Source organism: Heterodontus francisci, chromosome 7, assembly GCF_036365525.1.
Source record: "Heterodontus francisci isolate sHetFra1 chromosome 7, sHetFra1.hap1, whole genome shotgun sequence".
NCBI classification, from domain to species: domain Eukaryota; kingdom Metazoa; phylum Chordata; class Chondrichthyes; order Heterodontiformes; family Heterodontidae; genus Heterodontus; species Heterodontus francisci.
Window position 1 is genome coordinate 18,929,686 of NC_090377.1, and position 19,873 is coordinate 18,949,558.

Genomic DNA, 19,873 nt, shown 5'->3' on the forward strand with positions numbered 1-19,873 from the left:
CTATCCCAGTTAATATTGGGGAAGTTAAAATCCCCTACTATTATTACCCTTTTATTTTTACACCTGTCCGAGATTTCCCTACATTTCCGCTCCTCTATCTCTCCCTAACTGTTTGGAGGCCTGTAGTACAGTCCCAGCCAAGTGATTGCCCCCTTCTGGTTTTTAAGTTCGACCCATATGGCCTCATTTGAAGAACGTTCTAAGATATCATCCCTCCTTACTGCAGTAATTGACTCCTTGATCAATAGTGCAATGCCATCTCCTCTTTTTTGCACCCTCCACCTACCCCCCCCCACCCCCGTCACGCCTGAAGACTGTATACCTAGAATATTAAGCTGCCAGTCCTGCCCTTCCCTCAACCATGCCTCTGTGATAGCAATAATATCATATTCCCATATGTTAATCAACACTCTCAATTCATCTGCCTTTGTCCTCATTGAGCCTCCATTCCCTGACTGCATCGCTGAGGTTGTGCTACAAAGTTTCTGTTTTGTGCATGCTGTGTCTTATGGAGTACTAAAATATCATTGACTATCATCTCAACTATCTCAAGTCCGCCTATGATTTATGAGCTTTTCATTGCCATATTTCCTGCACTGATGAGATTCCAAATGGCATGCATGGGAATCTCCATCATCCCAGCAGGGTATTTAATATAGTTAACTAACTGCTTTCCAGATTAAGATCTATGTTTCAGTTTAATGACCCAGAAGGTTTTTGCATCTCCTCAATTGTTGACATGATAGTTTCTCCTTAAACTGGCTTTGGTAACGTGCCTTTGTTACTTCTAGACTTAACAATTCCAATTCCTCTTGCCCGGGCTCCTATATTGCACCTTCTGTAAATTTAAGTTCATCCAAAACTCTGCTGCTTGCACAAAGTCCAGATCATTCCTGTGCTCACCGACTTACATTGGCTCCCAGTCCAGCAACATCTCATTTTAAAAGTTATCATCCTTGTTTTGGAATCCTTCCATGCTCATTCCTCACTTTATCTCCGGAAGCAGCTCCAACCCTACAACCATTGAAGAACTCTGTGATCCTCCAAATCTGACTTCTTCTGCATTCCCAATTTTCATTGCTCCACCATTGGTGGCTATGCTTTCGAAATGCCTCAGCCCAAAGCATTAGAATGCCCTCCTTAAACCTCTCTGCTGCTGTACCTCCCTCTCTTTCTCCAAGAACATCCTTAAAACCTGTTTACCATGTTTTTGGACAGTTATCCTGTGGGCCATCAGCATCAGCAGAGTTGTATTCAACCACAATCTGCAGCCTCACGACCTGGCATATTCCCCACTCTACCATTATCATCAAGTCAAGGGACCATTCCTGGCTCAATGAAGGGTGTAGGAGGGCATGCCAGGAGCAGCACCAGGCATACTTAAAAATGAGGTGTCAGCCTGCTGAAGCTACAACAGCAGAAGCAGCATGCGATAGACAAAGCTAAGCGATCTGACAACCAATGGATCAGATCTAGGTTCTGCAGTCCTGCCACATCCAGTCATGAATGGTGGTGGATAATTAAACAACCAACAGGAAGAAGAGGCTCCATAAATATCACTATCCTCAATGATGGGGGAGCCCAGCACATCATTGCAAAAGACAAGGCTGAAGCATTTGCATCCATCTTCAGCCAGAAGTGCCGAGTGGATGATCCATCTTGGCCTCCACATGAGGTCCCCAGCATCACAAAGGCCAGTCTTCAGCCAATCTGATTCACCCCATGTGATATAAAAAAATGGCTGAAGGCACTGGCTACTGCAAACACTATGGGCCCTGACAACATTCCGGCAATAGTACTGAAGACTTGTGCTCAAGAACTCGTCGCGCCCCGAGCCAAACTGTTCCAATATAACTACAACACTGGCATCTACCCGGTAATGTGGAAAATTGCCCAGGTATGTCCTGTGTACAAAAAGCAGGACAAATCTAATCCGGCCAATTACCGCCCGATCAGTCTACTCTCGATCAGCAAAGTGATAGAAGGGGTCATCGACATTGCTATCAAGCGGCACTTGCTCAGCAATAACCTGCTCACTGATGCTCAGTTTGGGTTCCACCAGGGCCACTCAGCTCCTGAGCTCCAAACATAACAAAAGAGCTGAACTCCAGAAGTGAGGTTGAGAGTGACTGCCCTTGGTATCAAGGCAGCATTTGACATCAAGGTCTGGCATCAAGGAACCCTAGCAAACCTGGAGTCAATGGGAATCAGGAGGAAAACTCTCTACTGCTGTTGGAGTGATACCTATCACAAAGAAAGATGGTTATGGTTGTTGGAGGTCAATCATCTCAGTCCCATGACATCACTGCAGGAGTTCCTCAGGGCAGTGTCCTAGGCCCAACCATCTTCAGCTGCTTCATCAATGACCTTTCCACCATCATAAGGTTAGAAATGGGGATGTTCACGGGTGAGTGTGCAATGTTCAGCACCATTCGTGACTCCTTTGAAGATGAAGTAGCCTGTGTCCAGATGCTGAAGACCTGGACAATATCCAGGCTTCGGCTGATAAGTGGCAAGTAACATTGCACCACACAAGTGCCAGGCAATGACCATCTCAAACAAGAGAGAAGCTAACCACCTCCCCTTGATGTTCAATAGCAATACCATCACTGAATCCCACACTATCAATGTCCTGGGGTTTACCATTGACCAGAAACTGAACTAGACCAGCCATATAAATACTGTGATAGAATAGCAAGTCAGAGGCTAGGAATTCTGTGGCGGGTAACTCACCTCATGTCTCCCCAATGCCTGTCCACTATCTACAAGGTACAAGTCAGGAGTGTGATGGAATACTCTCCACTTGCCTGGATGGGTGCAGCTTCAACAACACTCAAACAGCTCGACACCATCCAGATAAAGCAGCCCACTTGATTGGCACCCCATCCACCACCTTCATCACTCCCTTCACCATCGACAAACAGTGGCAGCAGTGTGTACCACCTACAAGATGCACTGCAACAATTCACCAAGGCTCCCTCGACAGCACATTCCAAACCCATGACCTCTACCACCTAGAAGGACAAGGGCAGCAGATGCATGGGAACACCACCACCTGCAAGTTCCTCTCCAAGCCACACACCATCCTGACTTAGAACTATATTGTCGTTCCTTCACTGTCACTGGGTCAAAATCCTGGAACTCCCTTCCTAACAGCACTGTGGGTGTACTGCAGCGGTTCAAGAAGACGGTTCACCACCACCTTCTCAAGGGAAATTAGGGATGGACAATAAATGCGGGCCTAGCCAGTGACGCACACATCCCATGAACAAATAAAAATAAATATTATGAGGTTTGGTGTCAATTTTTTTAAAACACTCCTGTGATGTGAGTTGGAAGATTTTCTTTGATTCTAGATTCCAGTTAATTCTTTCCTAGGCCTTGTTCCACAAACGGCATTCTTCTCAATGTAAGAAATAATGGTGGCACCTCCGGATTTAGGGACATAGGAACTGAAATAGGCCATTCAGCCCCTCGAGCCTGTTCCCACATTCAAATAGATCATGGGTAATCCATTTCTTCGCTCCAATACTTGCCTTTGTTCTGTCACCCTTAAAACACTTGGCTAACAAAAATTTATCTATCTGAGTGTTGAAATTTTCCATTGATCCCTAGCCTCAACCGATCTTTGCAGAGCAGAATTCTAAATTTTGGCACAGGCACAACAGGTCAAATGGCCTCCCTCAATGCTGTAAGATTCTATGATTTCCACTACCCTTTGTGTGAAGAAGTGCTTCCTGACTTCACCCCCGAACAGCCTAGTTCTAATTTTAAGGACCCCACCCCCTGTTTCTTCATGTTACAGTAACTTTACATATATAGAAACTAGTCACATAACTTCATTCCCAAGTATGTTTATAGCTGACGTATTCATAAATTGGTCTATCTTATTGCTTCATTTGTTATCAGTTTAATTCCAGACAAGTGTTAACAATAATCACTAAAACCAAAGTTCACCACTTGGAAATCCATAACACATACCTTTCCCAGTTCTTTTGATCATTTGTCCTTACTTTAATGCTTGTGAAAGATACCAGTTTAATTGATAATGCTTAGTATTGCCCTTGAGCTGCATATCATTGTACTGTTCCCATAATATGACATTGGTTTCTGTATTGGTGTCAAGCTTAATGTTGCTATGATATCTTCAACCTTGCCTTTATCTTCCATTGTTTCATTTGCCAACAGAAAACTAATACACAGCTCAGTTATACTTAAACATCTGGCATGGTATTCTTGAAATAGGAGATGGTATGAAGGGCCTTCTTTATCCAAACCTATCTTGTAATCTTGCATCTTAGGGGAGGCGGTGGTGTGGTGGTAATGTCACTGCACTAGTAATCCAGAGCCCAGGCTAATGCTTTGGGGACATGGGTTTGAATCCCACCACAGCAGATGGTGAAATTTGAATTCAATTAATATATCTGGAATTGTAAAGCTAGTCTAATGGTGACCATGAAACCATTGATTTTTACAACAATTGACAATCTGGTTCACTAATGTCCTATAGGGAAGGAAATCTGCCATCCTTACCTGGTCTGGCCACCACGTGACTCCAGACCCACAGCAATGTGGTTGACTCTTAAAATGTCCTCTGAAATGGCTTAGCAAGTCACTCAGGTCAAGGGCAATTAGGAATTGGCAAAAAATGCTGGCCTAGCCAGTCACATGCACATTCCACAAATGAATACAAAAGAAACTGATTATGCTCTCATAGCCCAAGTACATGCATGTGTGTGAAGTAGATCAAGAGGAGAGGCTACTGAAAATAGACTGGGTCTCTGGATTTCAACATATCCTGTTCTGCATACTAAGGGCCAAGTACAAATAAGCAAATGATGTTCTATCCATAATTTTGGATCAGTTTGACTGGAATCAATTCTACTTTAATGAACCTTGCGCAGTTTATGGTCTGTGTCCAGCTAAAAATAGCATAGCAATCCAGAACCACTTTTAGGTCATTTTACTGAATTCTACCAACTTACTGCTCTCACTTAGCAGCCTTACTTTAGGAGAAGGAGGAATGTCTCCATTTTGGACAGTTACCAATACAGCAAAGCAATCTTTGTTAAAGAACATCCAGATGCCTGCTCAACATACCCTACATTCCAAGGATGCCCCTCACTATACTAAATAAAGCTATGAGTAACAAAATATGTCCCCACTGACCAAAGCAGTCGCCTAACTAGACCTGCAGGCTCTAACAAGATCTCTTTAGATACATTTCTTTCAGAAAATATCCCAGGATAAAATATACAAGTAACTTGAGACATGACGTTAAGTGCAGCAGGCGAAAGTGAAAAGGTGACTTTGGATCCATTGTTTCTAAAATTCTTCACCACTGGGAGTTTCCTCATCTCATGTTTGCTGTAGACTTTTTACAAATTTGTTCTGGAGATGTGAGCATCTTTGGCAAGGCCAGTATTTATTGACCATCCCTAATTGCCCTTGAGCAGGTGGTGGTGAGCCGCCTACAACTGAGTGGCTTGCTAGTGCCATGGTAAGACTCAAATTGCCGTGAGTCTGGAGTCACACATAGGCCAGACTGGGTAAGGGCAGCAGGTTTCCTCACCTGAAGGGCATTAGTGAACCAGGTGGGTTTTAACAACCATCTGGCAGTTTCATGATTAAATCGACAAGATTAGCTTTTTCCAGAGTTATTTTATATAAATTCCACGAGCTGCTGTGGTGGGATTTGAACTCATGTCCCCAGGGCTTTAGTCTGGGCCGGTGGATTGCTTGTCCAGTATCACCACTATGCCACCTTCCCCACTAATTATTGGAGATTGATTGCCATGTTTAGTCAACAACTCCATTATTTTGTTTTACACGACAAACAAGATGGACCTTAGAAATTGCTAGACAAAAGACCAAAGTTCTGTGGCGCAGGCAAACAGAGCCTCAGTTTAGGGTCTAATCGGAAAAAGAATAGCACTTATAATGTTAGATTCCTCAGTGTCTCTCATATTCAGCTGTTACACGTACCCGCCATGCATCCTCTACTCCAGTCTTGACTTATGAGGGCATACGTTCAATTACAGTAGGAGAGAGAAGAGATGAGGACATAGTTTTCTCTCCTCCAACTCAAATTTTTTTTTTTTTGCTCTAGGCAATGACTCTTCTTTACAATTCAAATCCTGGAATCATCTCTGTCCCACCTTTCCTTGCTGGCAAAGTATTTATACAATGTCACAATTTAATTGAGTGTAAAATCTGATGAGTAACTAGAAATCATCATTGGAAAAGTTAAAACCAGGATTCCAGACTGACTTAAGAAAAGCCCTCAGTGAAATAGCATATTATATGGATTTCAGAAGTATAAGAACAGCAAAAATGTAACAAAATAGAGAGCGTGCATTTAACATTACTCATACCTAAAATTGAAAGCTTAAGTGTCAACTGTGGCTCAATTGGTAGCACTCATCTGGGTCAGAACCTTAATGTTCAAGTCTCACTCCAGGGACTTGAGCACAAAAGTCACACAGACGCTCAATTGAGGTGGTGCAGCCTTCTCTCGGTCTTCTCTCAGTATTCATAGATATTGTCTTTCAGATGAATGTTAAACTGAGGTCCCTCTCAGGTGAATGTAAAAGATTCCATGGCACTCTTTCAAAGAGGAGTTCTCCGTTGTCCCCTGACCAATATTTATCCCTCAACCAACATCACCACTGAGATTATTACTTTGCTGTTTGGGGGCGGTGACTATGCTTCATTGGCTGTAAAGCACTTGGGACATCCTGAGGTCATGACAGGTGCTATGTAAATGAAAAATTCTCTTTCTATGAGGGACAATATTTTGAGAGGAAACCCATCACAGTATGGAGACTATATCTCAGTTATAGTTGCCACTAACACCCAGGTTGAAAATGATCAGACCAAATCCAGGTTTATTTAGGAGTGTAGGTTTATTGTCTTATATCAATTGATTCCAGTTGGAAATACACAAATATATTGCAGGTTCTGTATAAATGTATATTGCTTCGCCATTGCTTCCAACACCTCATTATTACTGTTGAAGACATACTATGCAGTAATGGTCACAAGGCTCATTGCCAGTGGTTCAGAGAAAAATCATGCGTACATTTAATATTAATATGCATACATCCTTTCCTGCACATGCTCATGTCCAGCTCTAGCCTAGGAACAACCTGACTTTTTTCTTTAGTGTGAAAGAAAAGGAAAAAGAGGCGACTTTATTCCTGATGGGAAGTATTTGTTGCTAAACGATTCTTTTTAAAAACAAACTAATTTCAAAACTCATTGCCAATAATTTAACATTGCTGATGCAATGTGTTAGTACCAGACAGGTGTGGGTCTGAGTCCAAGATTCCAACCTTTTGGTGTCCAGTGAGCTTTCTCGAGGAAGAAAGGGAGTGTAAGTGAACAGCTTTGAGCAGATTTGATGCCAATTTTCCCCTTGGAGAATGGCTGCACAACACGGGAGGACGTAAGCCAGGGGCATGGGAGGGGAGTGGGAATTCTGGCCCTCCAGGGTTGTCTAAATCTCCAGCAATTAAAGATTAATCTCCCAGACACTGCTGTAAGCAACCCAGAAGAAAAACAACATTATCGTCCTTGAGCATTTTCATGTACTGGGAGGCAAGTAAAAAAAGGAAGTTTGATTGGGCGGGGTTTTTGGCAGCAAGGGGTTATGAGATGAATCCTTGAGGAATACATTCAACCAGACTCATCAACCCTAAGGGGGAGGAATAAGAACTATATACAGAATGAAAAATAAAACTATCCCATTATCCAATATCCTTCATATTTTTGTAAGAAAAAGCACAACACTCACAGTAATATACTAAAAGCTCTAGTAGAAATCCAAGACTTACAACACTAATGTGCAGTATTTAAAAGCAAACAAAATCGTTGACTGAAATAGGTTACTTCACTATTGCGCTCGGACATACTAAGATATATCTCAGGAAAAAAAAAGGAGGAATTCAGTGCACGTCCACACAGGGTCTAAAATATCCAGTAGCACAGATCCATTCTATTATAGCTAGGCTACGTATCATAAAATAAGTGAAGATACATCACTTTTAGATGACATACTTCACTGTGAATCATTGCAACACTATAGTTCTGATCAATATTACGATCCAAGCTTTAACATTTTCTCTCATCGTAACCAGTTAGAAACTGCCAGGGTGGGGATAGCTCATTCCCTTTCCTCCACATGCCTTAAATGCCAACTTGACTGTCTGGCTCTTCATATATGCAAACTGAGACAGTGAGCGCTAAAGACTTTTGAGGCACCGCAGGCAGCCGCCAGTGCACCTAAATTGCAACCTCACCAAAAAGCTGATGTAAGTGAACTTTACGTGGGGGGTTGGGGTGGGTGCCAATCAGGAGCAGCTGATTTCACCCCTCCATCGCTGTGCAAATGGACTAGGAAGGGTAATCACCCAGTGCTGTTCCTGCTGACTACTAACTAACTCATCACAAAACTAGGATTGCAATCTCAGTCCTTCCTACCTGGTCTGCATTGCTCAGTATCACAGCATACAGTGCATGCTCCCACTGAGCCAGAAGACTTTTTTTTTCATAAATATTTAAGTACACATGGTCATACAATGATTTAAGATAACTCAGGTCAAAGTGGATTACAAAAAAAAAAGCATTTGCTAAGATTAGCATTTAAAAATGTTACACATTGCAAACACATTCTACATGCCTCCAGACAGAAAACTTGAGGCCTGGTCTAAGAAAGGTTAGTGGTTTTGTACTTCGATATTTCGGTTCTCCTCACAGATCCATAAAGCGGTTTGTTAAAGTTAACAGGTTACACTAGTATAATGTCGGTATGCTGGCACATTAGTGTTTCTTATCTTTGGAAACACAATATAGAAAACAATGTTGATGGCATGTATAAAACTGCCTTTTCCGAGAGCACGCTGTTTTACTAGTAAATAGAGCACCCAGGTCGTGACTTTCTCCCAGAAAGAGAGGGGAGTTGAAAATTCATGTGTCCACTTGTTATCTTTCCCCTCACGGGGCTCTGTCATGAACTGCAAGTTCTGATTGTAGCGTTAACAGTCTACCAACTAACTAACAGGACCGTTCATTGTCAGATGAAGTATTCCTTCTTGCTTTCGTCCACTGCGTCTTGGAAGTTGGGATCGTTTTTCAAAGCAGCATCCGCATTCTCTGCGAATTCTGTGCCCTTGGCCTCGTTGGTGTGATATGTGCCTTTGTGCCTGTACAGGTAGCGGATTATAACCACAAGGAGGCAAATAACCACAAATACCACCGCAGCTATGATACCTGTTGGCAAAGAGAAAAGTTTAAGTAACTAGAAAACAGATACAGCAGGATACTCTTAACTGGGTCAGCACTGAAGAGTTACAATATAATACATGCACATCGGACAGTGCTGGAGTAACATATAAAACCAGCAAAAGAATGAAAGGGGAGAGAAATTAATTTAACACAGCAAGTTAGGATGATCTAGAATGCACAGCTTGAAAATGTTGGAGGAATTTGATTCAATAGTAATTTTCAAAAGGGAATTAAACTCGAAGGGGGAAAAGTTGCAGGGCTATGGGGAAAGGGCATCGGTATGGAGCTGATTGAAAGAGCGCTTTCAAAGAGCCGGTCTAGGCACAATGGGCCGAACGGCCTCCTTCTGTGCTGTATGATTCGGAGGCTATGAGATTCTGAGGCTGCGAGAGGGGATCATGTAACCCTATAGCATGAAGAGAGTTATGAAATGTACTGGGGATTGTATTTTTATCAGCTGCGTGCCTGAAATGCATGAAAATCCATTGCCACACTTAATTTCCAAACTGCAGAGGAATCCTCACAAGTAGCTTTTACTTGTCTGACTTGGAGCACGCACTCAGCCCCTGTAGGCACATAATCCATGGCAAAGCTGAGGGATCTTAGATGTGGATTACAGAGACACAGACCTAGGAATAACCATGAGGTCATATCTCACTCATAAGGCCAGGAAATCCAGCCCTCACCCTCAGTCGAGGGCAAGTCAAAAGGATTGTTCACAGCAACCACACTCCAATGGTCAGGGCCACCAACAGCGAAGATTCTCTTTCAAGGTAACCCTTTATAGATTCACATTCACATGCCCCAGCATGCTTTGCATTTGTTGCGAGCTGTAGACATGGACAGAACAAAGAGTAGGTGCCACAATTCAGAGCAGTCGGTGAGTACGAAGGATTACAGCCACAGAATACTCATACAGCAAGGCCACAGGCTTGGTTGTGCTAACAGCAGGAAGTGCTTCCATAATGATAGAAACAAAACAAAAAAATGCAGGTGAGGGCCTATGCCAGATTGCTATGGGTGCACATCAACTAGGGTTGCCAAACCTCCAGGATTGTACTAGAGGCAGCAGGAATTATAGAACCATAGAATGGTTACAGCACAGAAGGCGGCCATTTGGTCCATCATGTTCATGCCAGCTCTCTCTAATGGTTCCAGGGATGAGGGATTTTAGCTACAATATTAGGTTGGAGAGGCTGAGGTTGTTCTCCTTGGAGCAAAGGAGATTGAAGAGAGATTTGATAGGTGTACAAAAGTGTTATCAGTAGACAAAGAAAAGCTGTTCCTATTAGCTGATGGAACAAGGACTAGGGGACACGGATTTAAGGTTTTGGGCAAGAGATGCAGGGGGATGTGAGCAAGAACTTATTTTTTTGTAATGCAGTGAGTAGTAATGACCTGGAACTCACTGCCTGTGGAGGGTGGTGGCAGCAGAGATGATGAATGATTTCAAAAGGAAATTGGATTGGATTACTCTGTGGAGAGCAGGCCTGGGCCCAATGGGCTAAATGGCCTCCTTCTGTGTCATAATTACTTTATGACTCTGACAGCAACACGCCGAGTCCCACTCCCCCACCTTTTCCCCATAGCCCTGAAGATTAACCTCCCAGACACTGCCAAAAACCAGGAGAAAAATTCAATTTTTTTTTTACATTTTCATTAATTAATTATAAAAGTCTTGGATATGGGGAAAACTCTTCTCCTGGGCAGGGCAATTGGAGACAAAGGTCATGTGATGCAACTTCAAGAACTGGTAACTCTAAAGAAAGACTTGCATTTATATACCATAGCTAAACAAAACCCCAAAAAACCACTAAAATCATCATGGTCAGGATAAGGAAACAGAGCGGCGCAGTGGTTAGCACCGCAGCCTCACAGCTCCAGCGACCCGGGTTCAATTCTGGGTACTGCCTGTGTGGAGTTTGCAAGTTCTCCCTGTGTCTGTGTGGGTTTTCTCCGGGTGCTCCGGTTTCCTCCCACAAGCCAAAAGACTTGCAGGTTGATAGGTAAATTGGCCATTATAAATTGTCCCTAGTATAGGTAGGTGGTAGGGAAATATAGGGATAGGTGGGGATGTGGTAGGAATATGGAATTAGTGTAGGATTAGTATATAAATGGGTGGTTGATGGTCGGCACAGACTCGGTGGGCCGAAGGGCCTGTTTCAGTGCTGTATCTCTAAAAAAAAACTGACTAAAATCAGAAGAAACCCTACATCATCAGTACTCCAACTGCATATAACCCACCCTTAGTTCTTTTTCATCTAAATTGACAATAAAGGCCTCACTATGCCCTTGGATCTCAAATGGAACTCATATCTCCATTACCAACATTTGTGCTCCCAATCTCGACGGTCTTGTTTGTCTCTATTTTATCAATGGCTTCTACGGCCAGTGCTTTTCTAAAAATTTCCTTTCTAAGCTTCAAATATGACACTTTACACTCTCCCTCCTCCAACCATCTCCCCGAGATCAAGGCTCATAAAGAACGAGTCTGAGTGCGCGACTGTGTTATCATGATCTCAAAACACTGCAGCTCCTCACCTCACGTTTTTCCTTCCTCCTTTAATCTCCAGACTTTCAAAATCCTAGCTGGGCATCATCAATTCATTATTTCCCAATTTACCTCATCTGGTCTTTCACTCCATTTACGCCAAACAGACACACGGGCCCCATTTTAACTCTTGCGCATGTGAATGGGTTTTGAGGGAGTTAAAATCTCACCCATGTGGTTTGTAGTTGTACTCTTCCTGTCACACTCTTTGTGCGAGTCTTCTCTTGCTGGTTTTGGTGTTGTGTATGTCTCTTACTTTGTGTGCTGGTCATACTCATTTTCTGTCTTGCTTACCCTTGTAAGCTCTGGCTCTCCCCAATATTCTATGGCTCATACTGTCTGCCAGTCAGTCTCTCTTTCGCCCTCCCTCCCGCTTTCTTCAGGAGGCAGGAGAGCTGTGGATTGTACCATTGAATCTTGCATCACAGACGACCATTTGGCCCATCATGACAGCGCTGTCCCATACGCCAGCTTTTTCTCCCATTACCCTGCAAATGAGTCCTCTTCAGGTACATATCCAATTGCCTTTTGAAAGTTCCTACGAAATCTGATTTCAACATCCCTTATGGTAATGAATTCCCGATCTTAGCAACTGTCCATGTGAAGAAATTGCTCCTCATTTCCCCTTTAGATTTTTTTCCAAGTATTTTAACTTTTGATCTCTGGTTATTGTAATAAAAGCTGAAGTCACAACTACACTACAAGAAACTATATCTTTGAGAGACCAGGCAACTGATGACCTCATCAGCTATATAGAAGGAGATACCATTGAGACACACACTCAGCACATCGTTTACAAAAAGAGCACAAGAGGAAAATACCTGGCCCTGAGATCATGCAATGTAGATAAATAAGACAATTGTGTTGAATCCGAATATAAAGCGTGCAGTTATAATTTAATGAAGACTTAAGAACACAGCACAACACTACAGTTATTGAGTTCAAAGCCACTTAAGGATGGGCAACAAATGCTGGCCTTGCAGCAACACTCATCCCATGAAGGAATTTAAAAAGAAAATGCATGTTCCAGAGGAAACAGCTTGCCCCTAACTGTTTCATCAAAAACCCACGAAGCAGAGGCAGGAGCGATCACTCATAACACAATGAAACTCAAGCTATTAATGGAACAGAATGAAGAGATGGATAAGAAGTGCAACTATGCTGTAGCTACTATTTTCTACTTTCCTGATTTTGTCAAAGGAGGACCCGTTTTATACATTTTTCTCTGTAATGACCTTTCAACTCATTCAATATGACAGTAGTGTCCATAAGTATATGTAGCCTGTTTGTTGTTTAATTAGTTCTCTTCTGTTTTAACTACAGCAACCATCAAATTATACAGTAAATGGGGATGATGAAAATCTGAAATAAAAACAAAGTGCTGGAAATACTCAGCAGATCAGGCAGCATCTCCGGAGAAGGAAACAGCGTTAACATTTCAGGTCCGTGATCTTTCATCAGAATACCTGTTTCTCGCTCCACAGATGCTGCCAGACCTACTGAGTATTTCCAGCACTTTGTTTTTATATCAAATTATATGGTGCCTTTATGCTAGATAGCAGGAAGAGCAGATGATAAGCAGCTATGCTAGAGGAGAGGTGATTTAAGGTTAGGTTTAAAGGATGGGTTTTGAAAAAGGCTTTCTAAAAGAATTGCATTGGTGGAGCAATTTAGGGAGGCAATTCCAGAAAGTCAGGCTGAGGCAAATCATAAGCTAAAAGGGTGAGGGAAGATATTGAAGGAGGGAAGATATAGAGGAGCCCACAGCTTGAGGACTGGAGAGTGCAGCAACAGATGTATAATAAAGGGGAGGATGCAAAGATAAGATGGAGGGACTTGAAGGCAGCAAGGATTTTATATCAGATCCTTTGGGAGATGTGGAGCCAGTGGGGAATGAAGAGGGACTGTCTCTGATGTAAGCAAGTTGGATCAAGATGGAGTTTATGGAAGCTGGACAGTTGAAACCCAATGAGCAGCACATTAGAGTTGATCAATTCTGAACATGATAAAGCACAGATAGTTGGAGGCTGAGACATGCAATGTTGCAGAAGTGATAATCGACAGTGCTGGCGGTGGAGAGAGTATGGGGAATGACATGCAGCTTGTTGTCAAAGTCGACACCAAGAATGCACATAATTCTGTTCACCCTGAGCAAATGGACCAGGAGAGGGATGGCCTCAGTCACAAATGGGTGGAATCTACAGCAGGGACCACAAGCAATGGTTTTTGTCTTCCCAACGTGCAGGTGAAAGGAATTTGTGACTCATCCGAGAGTCAATGTCAGAGAGACGAACTGTGAAACAAAAAATGTTTCTTCACTAGTATTACAGCAAAAAATCTCTGTCAATTGAACAGGTGCCGTGATAATAAATATCTACACGAGGTTGGCAGTTTCAACTGCATGTTTAACAAGAATAATACATTATTCTCATCTTCAAAATCCAATGAAAGAGATAGTGTTGGTACTTTTGCAAATAATGCTCAAAAAGATCTTGTAGGATTAAAAACTTGGCTCGGTTATTGGAATTGACAAAAAATAAACTAGATTGAGGTACTGGGAGGGAAGAATTGGAAAATCCTTTATGGTCTTGCAAAGATTATCTCTGATTTGTGATGCTTCCTTTTGGGGAAAAAAAACACTGCCGTTTCTCCAGTGCTATAATAGGAGCAAACTGAAGACAAAAACAATTATCTGGCAGTGACCATAGGTCAGTAATTTAAATTCCAGGGGCCTACTGATGTCCTAAGTGTGGTTTGGCTTGGTTGCGACAGCATGCAATGTTCTTCAAATCATATGATTGAGTCACTGCCTGGGAAAATAATCATCAGACTGGTTATCCAAAATAAATTTGTCTTACCCCACTGAAAGCTCTCTTCTCGTAAACTGCAATGAGGTTAATGTATCACTATGGCACCTTTTCAGCAATTTTGCTCCTTTAGCATTAGGGTACACTACCATTGCCATAATGGTACCTCAACTTTCCCATGGCAACGGCTACCACAATATTTTGATCCTTTTCTTTCCTGCTGATTGTCCCAATAATTTAGCACACTTGAGTAAAGAATTTTTTTTTGCCTGACAATCAGTTTGAATTTACTTTGCGCCAACTTCCAATTTCTGTCTCGACATTACTCATTGACTTTGAATCAATAAACTGGCTTTACTTTGTCTTAAACCATTTGATGGCACAACAATCTTGCACCATTCCAAATGGCTTATCCAGAAGTCACAGCACAGGACAATTGACAAAATGATGAGAGGAAAGGAAGACTGAAGACAAGTTCAGAGTTAAAGCAAGTTAGTACATTGCCAAAGAGAAGATTCTAAGACACTATGGTAACATTAGGAAACGGTTTGTAACACATTTTGCTCACGCCCATGAGATCAACCTCAAAAAAGAATTATAAAGGAATGTGCAAGGCAGAAAGAGTCAGTTATTAACATTTTTTGGCTTCAAAAATATAATATTCTGCCCCATGATTAACTACTTTAACAGGAAAATTAAGTTGTGACAAAAAAATTCCTTCTTGGTGTGGGTTTTATTTTAAAATCAACAAGGTCCAGAAATCCTTCGCAAAGAGTAAAGAGTTTCTCTAATACCACAAAGCAGCACTATTTTAATAAATTGAAAATTTCTATTTTGAGCTGTCTGAAGGACTCATAGTCCCAGACCTGATCCTCAGTTAGTGGCTCGTTAGCTCAAGTCACCCATGGTAAAATCAGACAGGTTTCCCTCTCCTAGAATCATAGAATTTTACAGCAGGAGGAGGCCATTCAGTGCATCATGCCTGTGCTAGCTCTCTATAAACGAACTAGCTACTTAGTTCTGTCCCCTAGCCTCTTCATTTTTCACTTCTCTTTTAAAAGCTATTGATTGTATTGTTTCTGGTAGGGCATTCCATGCCCCAACAACCATCTGTACAAGAAATCCCCTAAACTTATGATCTGAAATGTGCTACCTGAAAGAATGGTAGAAGTAGATGCAATAGTAACTTTCAAAACTAAATTAGATGAATACTTGAAAAGGAAAAAAAAAAAATTACATGGTTATGGGGAAAATGGGGGGGGGGGGGGGGTAGGATTAATTAGATAGATCTTTGAAAGAGCCAGGAGACACACAATGGGCTGAATGGCCTCCAACCTACTGTGTTGTATAGTTCTAAGAACGTCTCCCTTCATTTTTTTGATGATCTTGAATTTATGCCAACCGTTTACTGTTCTAGCGGACAGGTTTCTTTCTCCCAATTAACCACATCAAACCCATTCATCATTATTATATGGTTACATAGAGTCAACAGCACAAACAGGTTATTTGGCCCAACTGGTCCATGCTCCACAGGGACCTCCTACCACTCCTTTTCAAATCAAACTCCATCAGCATATCCTCCTGTTACTTTCTCACTCATGTGCTTATCCAGCTTCCTCTTAAATGCATTTATGCTATTCGCCTCAACCACTCCATATTCTTACTACTCTTTGGGTAAAGAAGTTTCTCCTGAAATCCTTATTGGATTTATTAGTGAGTATCTTGTATTTATAGTCTCCAGTTTTAATCTCTCACAAGTGGAAACAACATCTCTACGTCTATTTTATCAAACCCTTTGTTAATTTTGAAGTCTTCGATCAGGGTCGCCTTTGGCCTTCTCTTTTCTAGAAAAAAAATGGCCCTAGCCTGTTCAGCCTTTTCGGTTATCCTTTTTTTCTTCATTTTTGCAAGCACTTGCACATCCTTTTCATACCATGGAGACCAGATCTGTGCACAGTCCTCCAAGTGTGTTCTAACCAAGGTTCAATACAAGTTTAACTCAAATCAGATCACCCCTCGACATTTTCTGCTTTAAATGAAAACACACTCACAGGAGGGCGTCCAGAACTGGATAAACATTCTGCTTGCGATCCAGTGAAACAGCGCGGGTGTGGACAATTAGTGAGGGATGGGATCGGACAGCGGTTATGCAGTCATTGAATGACCCCTGCCCAATAGACACACAATGGTCAAGGCTCATAATAATGACCCCTTGCAGATGGTACTGGAAGGAAACTGTTGCCTGTGAAACCATACCCCAACAAAATCAACTATTTCCTTGGGGGGTGAAGGAAGATAATTAGATTTTTAAAAATACTCCAGTTCAAAGAATACAGTCAGAGAGAGAGAGTATTAAATAGTTGCAGATGTCTATTCTCTTGCTTCATGGGTCTTGAGGGCAGTTGCCCATAAAAATATCAAATACTCATTAAAAAAAAATAAAGCAGTAAGCTTTTGAAAGGAAAGAAACAAAAGCCTTCTTTACAGCCTTGATAGTTCTAAGTGTCCTCCCTGCAGCTTTCCTCACCCCATTTATTTAATCCAAATCTTACTGGGCTGCAGTGAAACTGACCTGATCTCAGACAAGAGACAGCTTGAGGTTAACTTTAAGTTAACTTGCTGGCCAGAAAACTGACAGGATCAGGCGAGATGAAAATTTTACTTTACATTGGGGAGTTAAAAAAAAAAAAAATCGGGTGGGGTCTTTCCACCAATCCTGTCAATTTCCTGAATTGAAAACAGAAAATGCTGTGAAATAACCACCAGGCCCGGCAGCAGCTGTGGAGAGAGAAACAGTTAACGTTTTAGGTCAACGGGCTTTCATCAGAACCCAGGCCATCCAACTGAAACGTGGGCTGGAATTTTACATCCTGGCAGTGGCCCTGCCCACCAACTAAAACCTCTGCTGGGCCTGGAAGCCACGCTGTAATTTTACGTCGCCCAGGCCCTTAATTGGCCTCGGTTAGGTCTTCCGCCCCCGAGGCAGGGCGGTCCTGCCCACAAAAACTGCTGGCCAATCAGAGGGCCAGCAGCTCCTTAGTCCCGGCAGCGTCACTTGGAGCGATGGCCATTTATTCTTTTATTTGTTCGTGGGTTGTGGGCGTCACTGACTAGGCCAGCATTTATTGCCCATTCCTAACTGCCCTCGAGACTGTTGGGACTGCACGCAGGTAGAAGAGCAAGAGGGACACTGGCCCCAAAAAAGATGATGGGGTTTCAGGCCTCACCGGGGACAATCGTTGGGGCCCCCCAGCGTCACAAGCCACCCCCGCTGAAGTGCCTCCCCTACCTCACCCTCTGGATCAAAACCCACCCTCCTTGCCAGGGCCCAGTCGATTGTCCCCAAGCCCGAAGGAGGCTGCCCAGTATTACCGGACAGCCTCCTCGGCTGGAGAAGTGCCCATCCACCACTGGCGAGAGGAGGCCCTCAAGTGGCAATTAATTGTTCAGTTGAGGGCCTCAACTGGCTTGGGGCAAATGGGTGTTTTCCACCGTACCCGCGGTTGGTAAAATGGCAGTGGGGGCAGGTAGGTGATGGGAACAGCACCCCCTCATTCCCACTCAAGTTTACGACACCTTCTCCACCTCCAGCCCGTTCCCAGAGGAATGGGAGCATAAACTTCCAGCCATAAACTGTTCCTCTCTCCACAGATGCTGCCTGACCTGCTGAGCTTTTACAGCATCTGCATTATTTTGCTCCTGTCAGTTTCCTGATTGGTGGTTTAGGTGAAAATTACCGACCGACTGAGAAAAAGACGAGAGAAGAGAAAAAGAGTGTGTGCATGTATTTTGGTATAAATTGAAGACAGGATTTTCATGATAACATTTTATGAAATCAAAGACTTGAGCAATCAAGCGGATTAGAAATTACAGATGATCCATCATGTGTCTGATCTCCCTGATTTAGGTGAAAGGCAAAAGAAACAGAGCAAGAGAGAGGGGGTGCCAGACAACACCGAGACAAAGAGGGGCAGACACACGCAGAGAGTGGAAATTTCTGCCAGTCACAAGAATGTGCAAATACTCTTACAATTCAGTTTATGGCATTGGTTATAGTTTAATAACAATAAGGAGAAACATTACTGAGAGCACAGGGGGAACTGGGTGCTTGACGTCACTGTTACATTCGTCACCAATCCACTTACATCACACTGCCTCCAGCATTCATCTGCACTCTTGCTTCTGGACAGCAGGTAAACAGATAGATGGAGACTTTAAACGGTTGGGGCTGTGCGCTAAGCGTCCAGCTGGCAGACAACCCAAGGCTGCAATTCAATTCTCAGTTTCTGCTTTGCTGTCATGATTTACAAAGCCAGAGTTACATCACTGAATTCCTGCTTTGTAACTCACTGCCAGTTGTCCTGTTTTATGTCCAATACTTCCACTCGATGATCAGACTTATTGCCACAGGCACCTTTCCCTCTTGTGCCTTGATCACTTCAGTTCTTCAATCTCAAAATCAGCAGAGCAGAGGTCTGCTCAGTCCAGCAATAATCTGCTGCCTAACCCTGTTTAGGAGTTCAAAATCATAATTGAAACAAAATGTTTTCTGCTTTTTTTCCCCCCTGCATGCACAGACATTTCTTTTCTGTCCCTCCTCAAGGCACTAGTTTGTAGTGGGCTATAGCTCTCTGCAAGTTCTCAGTGCTCCAGTACAAAACCCCTCCCCCAACATCACCATCCCTCAGGTGTGAGGCTAAATAAAGTGCAAGGTGATCATCAGAACAGCATTTGTAGTTCAGGTGGATGAGCTCCAGGTTGTGGACACTAGTGACAGAAGGAGGAAGCTGAGCACTGGGCACTGTGTCTTTGTTTATTGTGGTTTCCTTGAACTGGAAACTGATCAGTTTCAGAAGGCCAGAGAGGAATTTTAGTTTTCCTTTCCTAAATTAGCTTTTTTTTCCCCTTTAGAAGTAGGATGGACAGGAGTCTTGGGGTATGCATGTCAGTATAGGAGCAAGTGTGATGGGCCAGCTAGTCTCTTCCTAACCATGTTGTAGAACGTGATGCACATTATATAGTGCTCACCATGCCACTCAGGAGGAGATCCTTGTTCTTCTCCGCAAGGGCTCACCATTTAATCTGGAATGCATCAGCAATATTCCCCTTGAACCTCCATGGTAAACACTCGCAGTTTTCATGCTTGCTCCTCTTTGCTTCATGCCTAATCTGAGTTGCCCTTTGCAACTTCCCCCCAATGTAACACCAGGATATCTGCAATAAAGCATGG

The 19,873-nt window shown here is 42.8% G+C and overlaps 1 protein-coding gene across 1 annotated transcript in view; it reads right to left on the reverse strand.

Moving 5' to 3' along the window:
- Window positions 1–6,886: 6,886 nt before the first annotated feature.
- gypc (glycophorin C (Gerbich blood group)) overlaps window positions 6,887–19,873 on the reverse strand; it is a 90,022-nt gene continuing 77,035 nt past the window's right edge. The window contains exon 4 of the mRNA XM_068034862.1: window positions 6,887–9,270. Within this exon, the coding sequence (XP_067890963.1) occupies window positions 9,074–9,270 (197 nt within the window). The 3' untranslated portion in view covers window positions 6,887–9,073. The remainder of the gene's footprint in view (window positions 9,271–19,873) is intronic.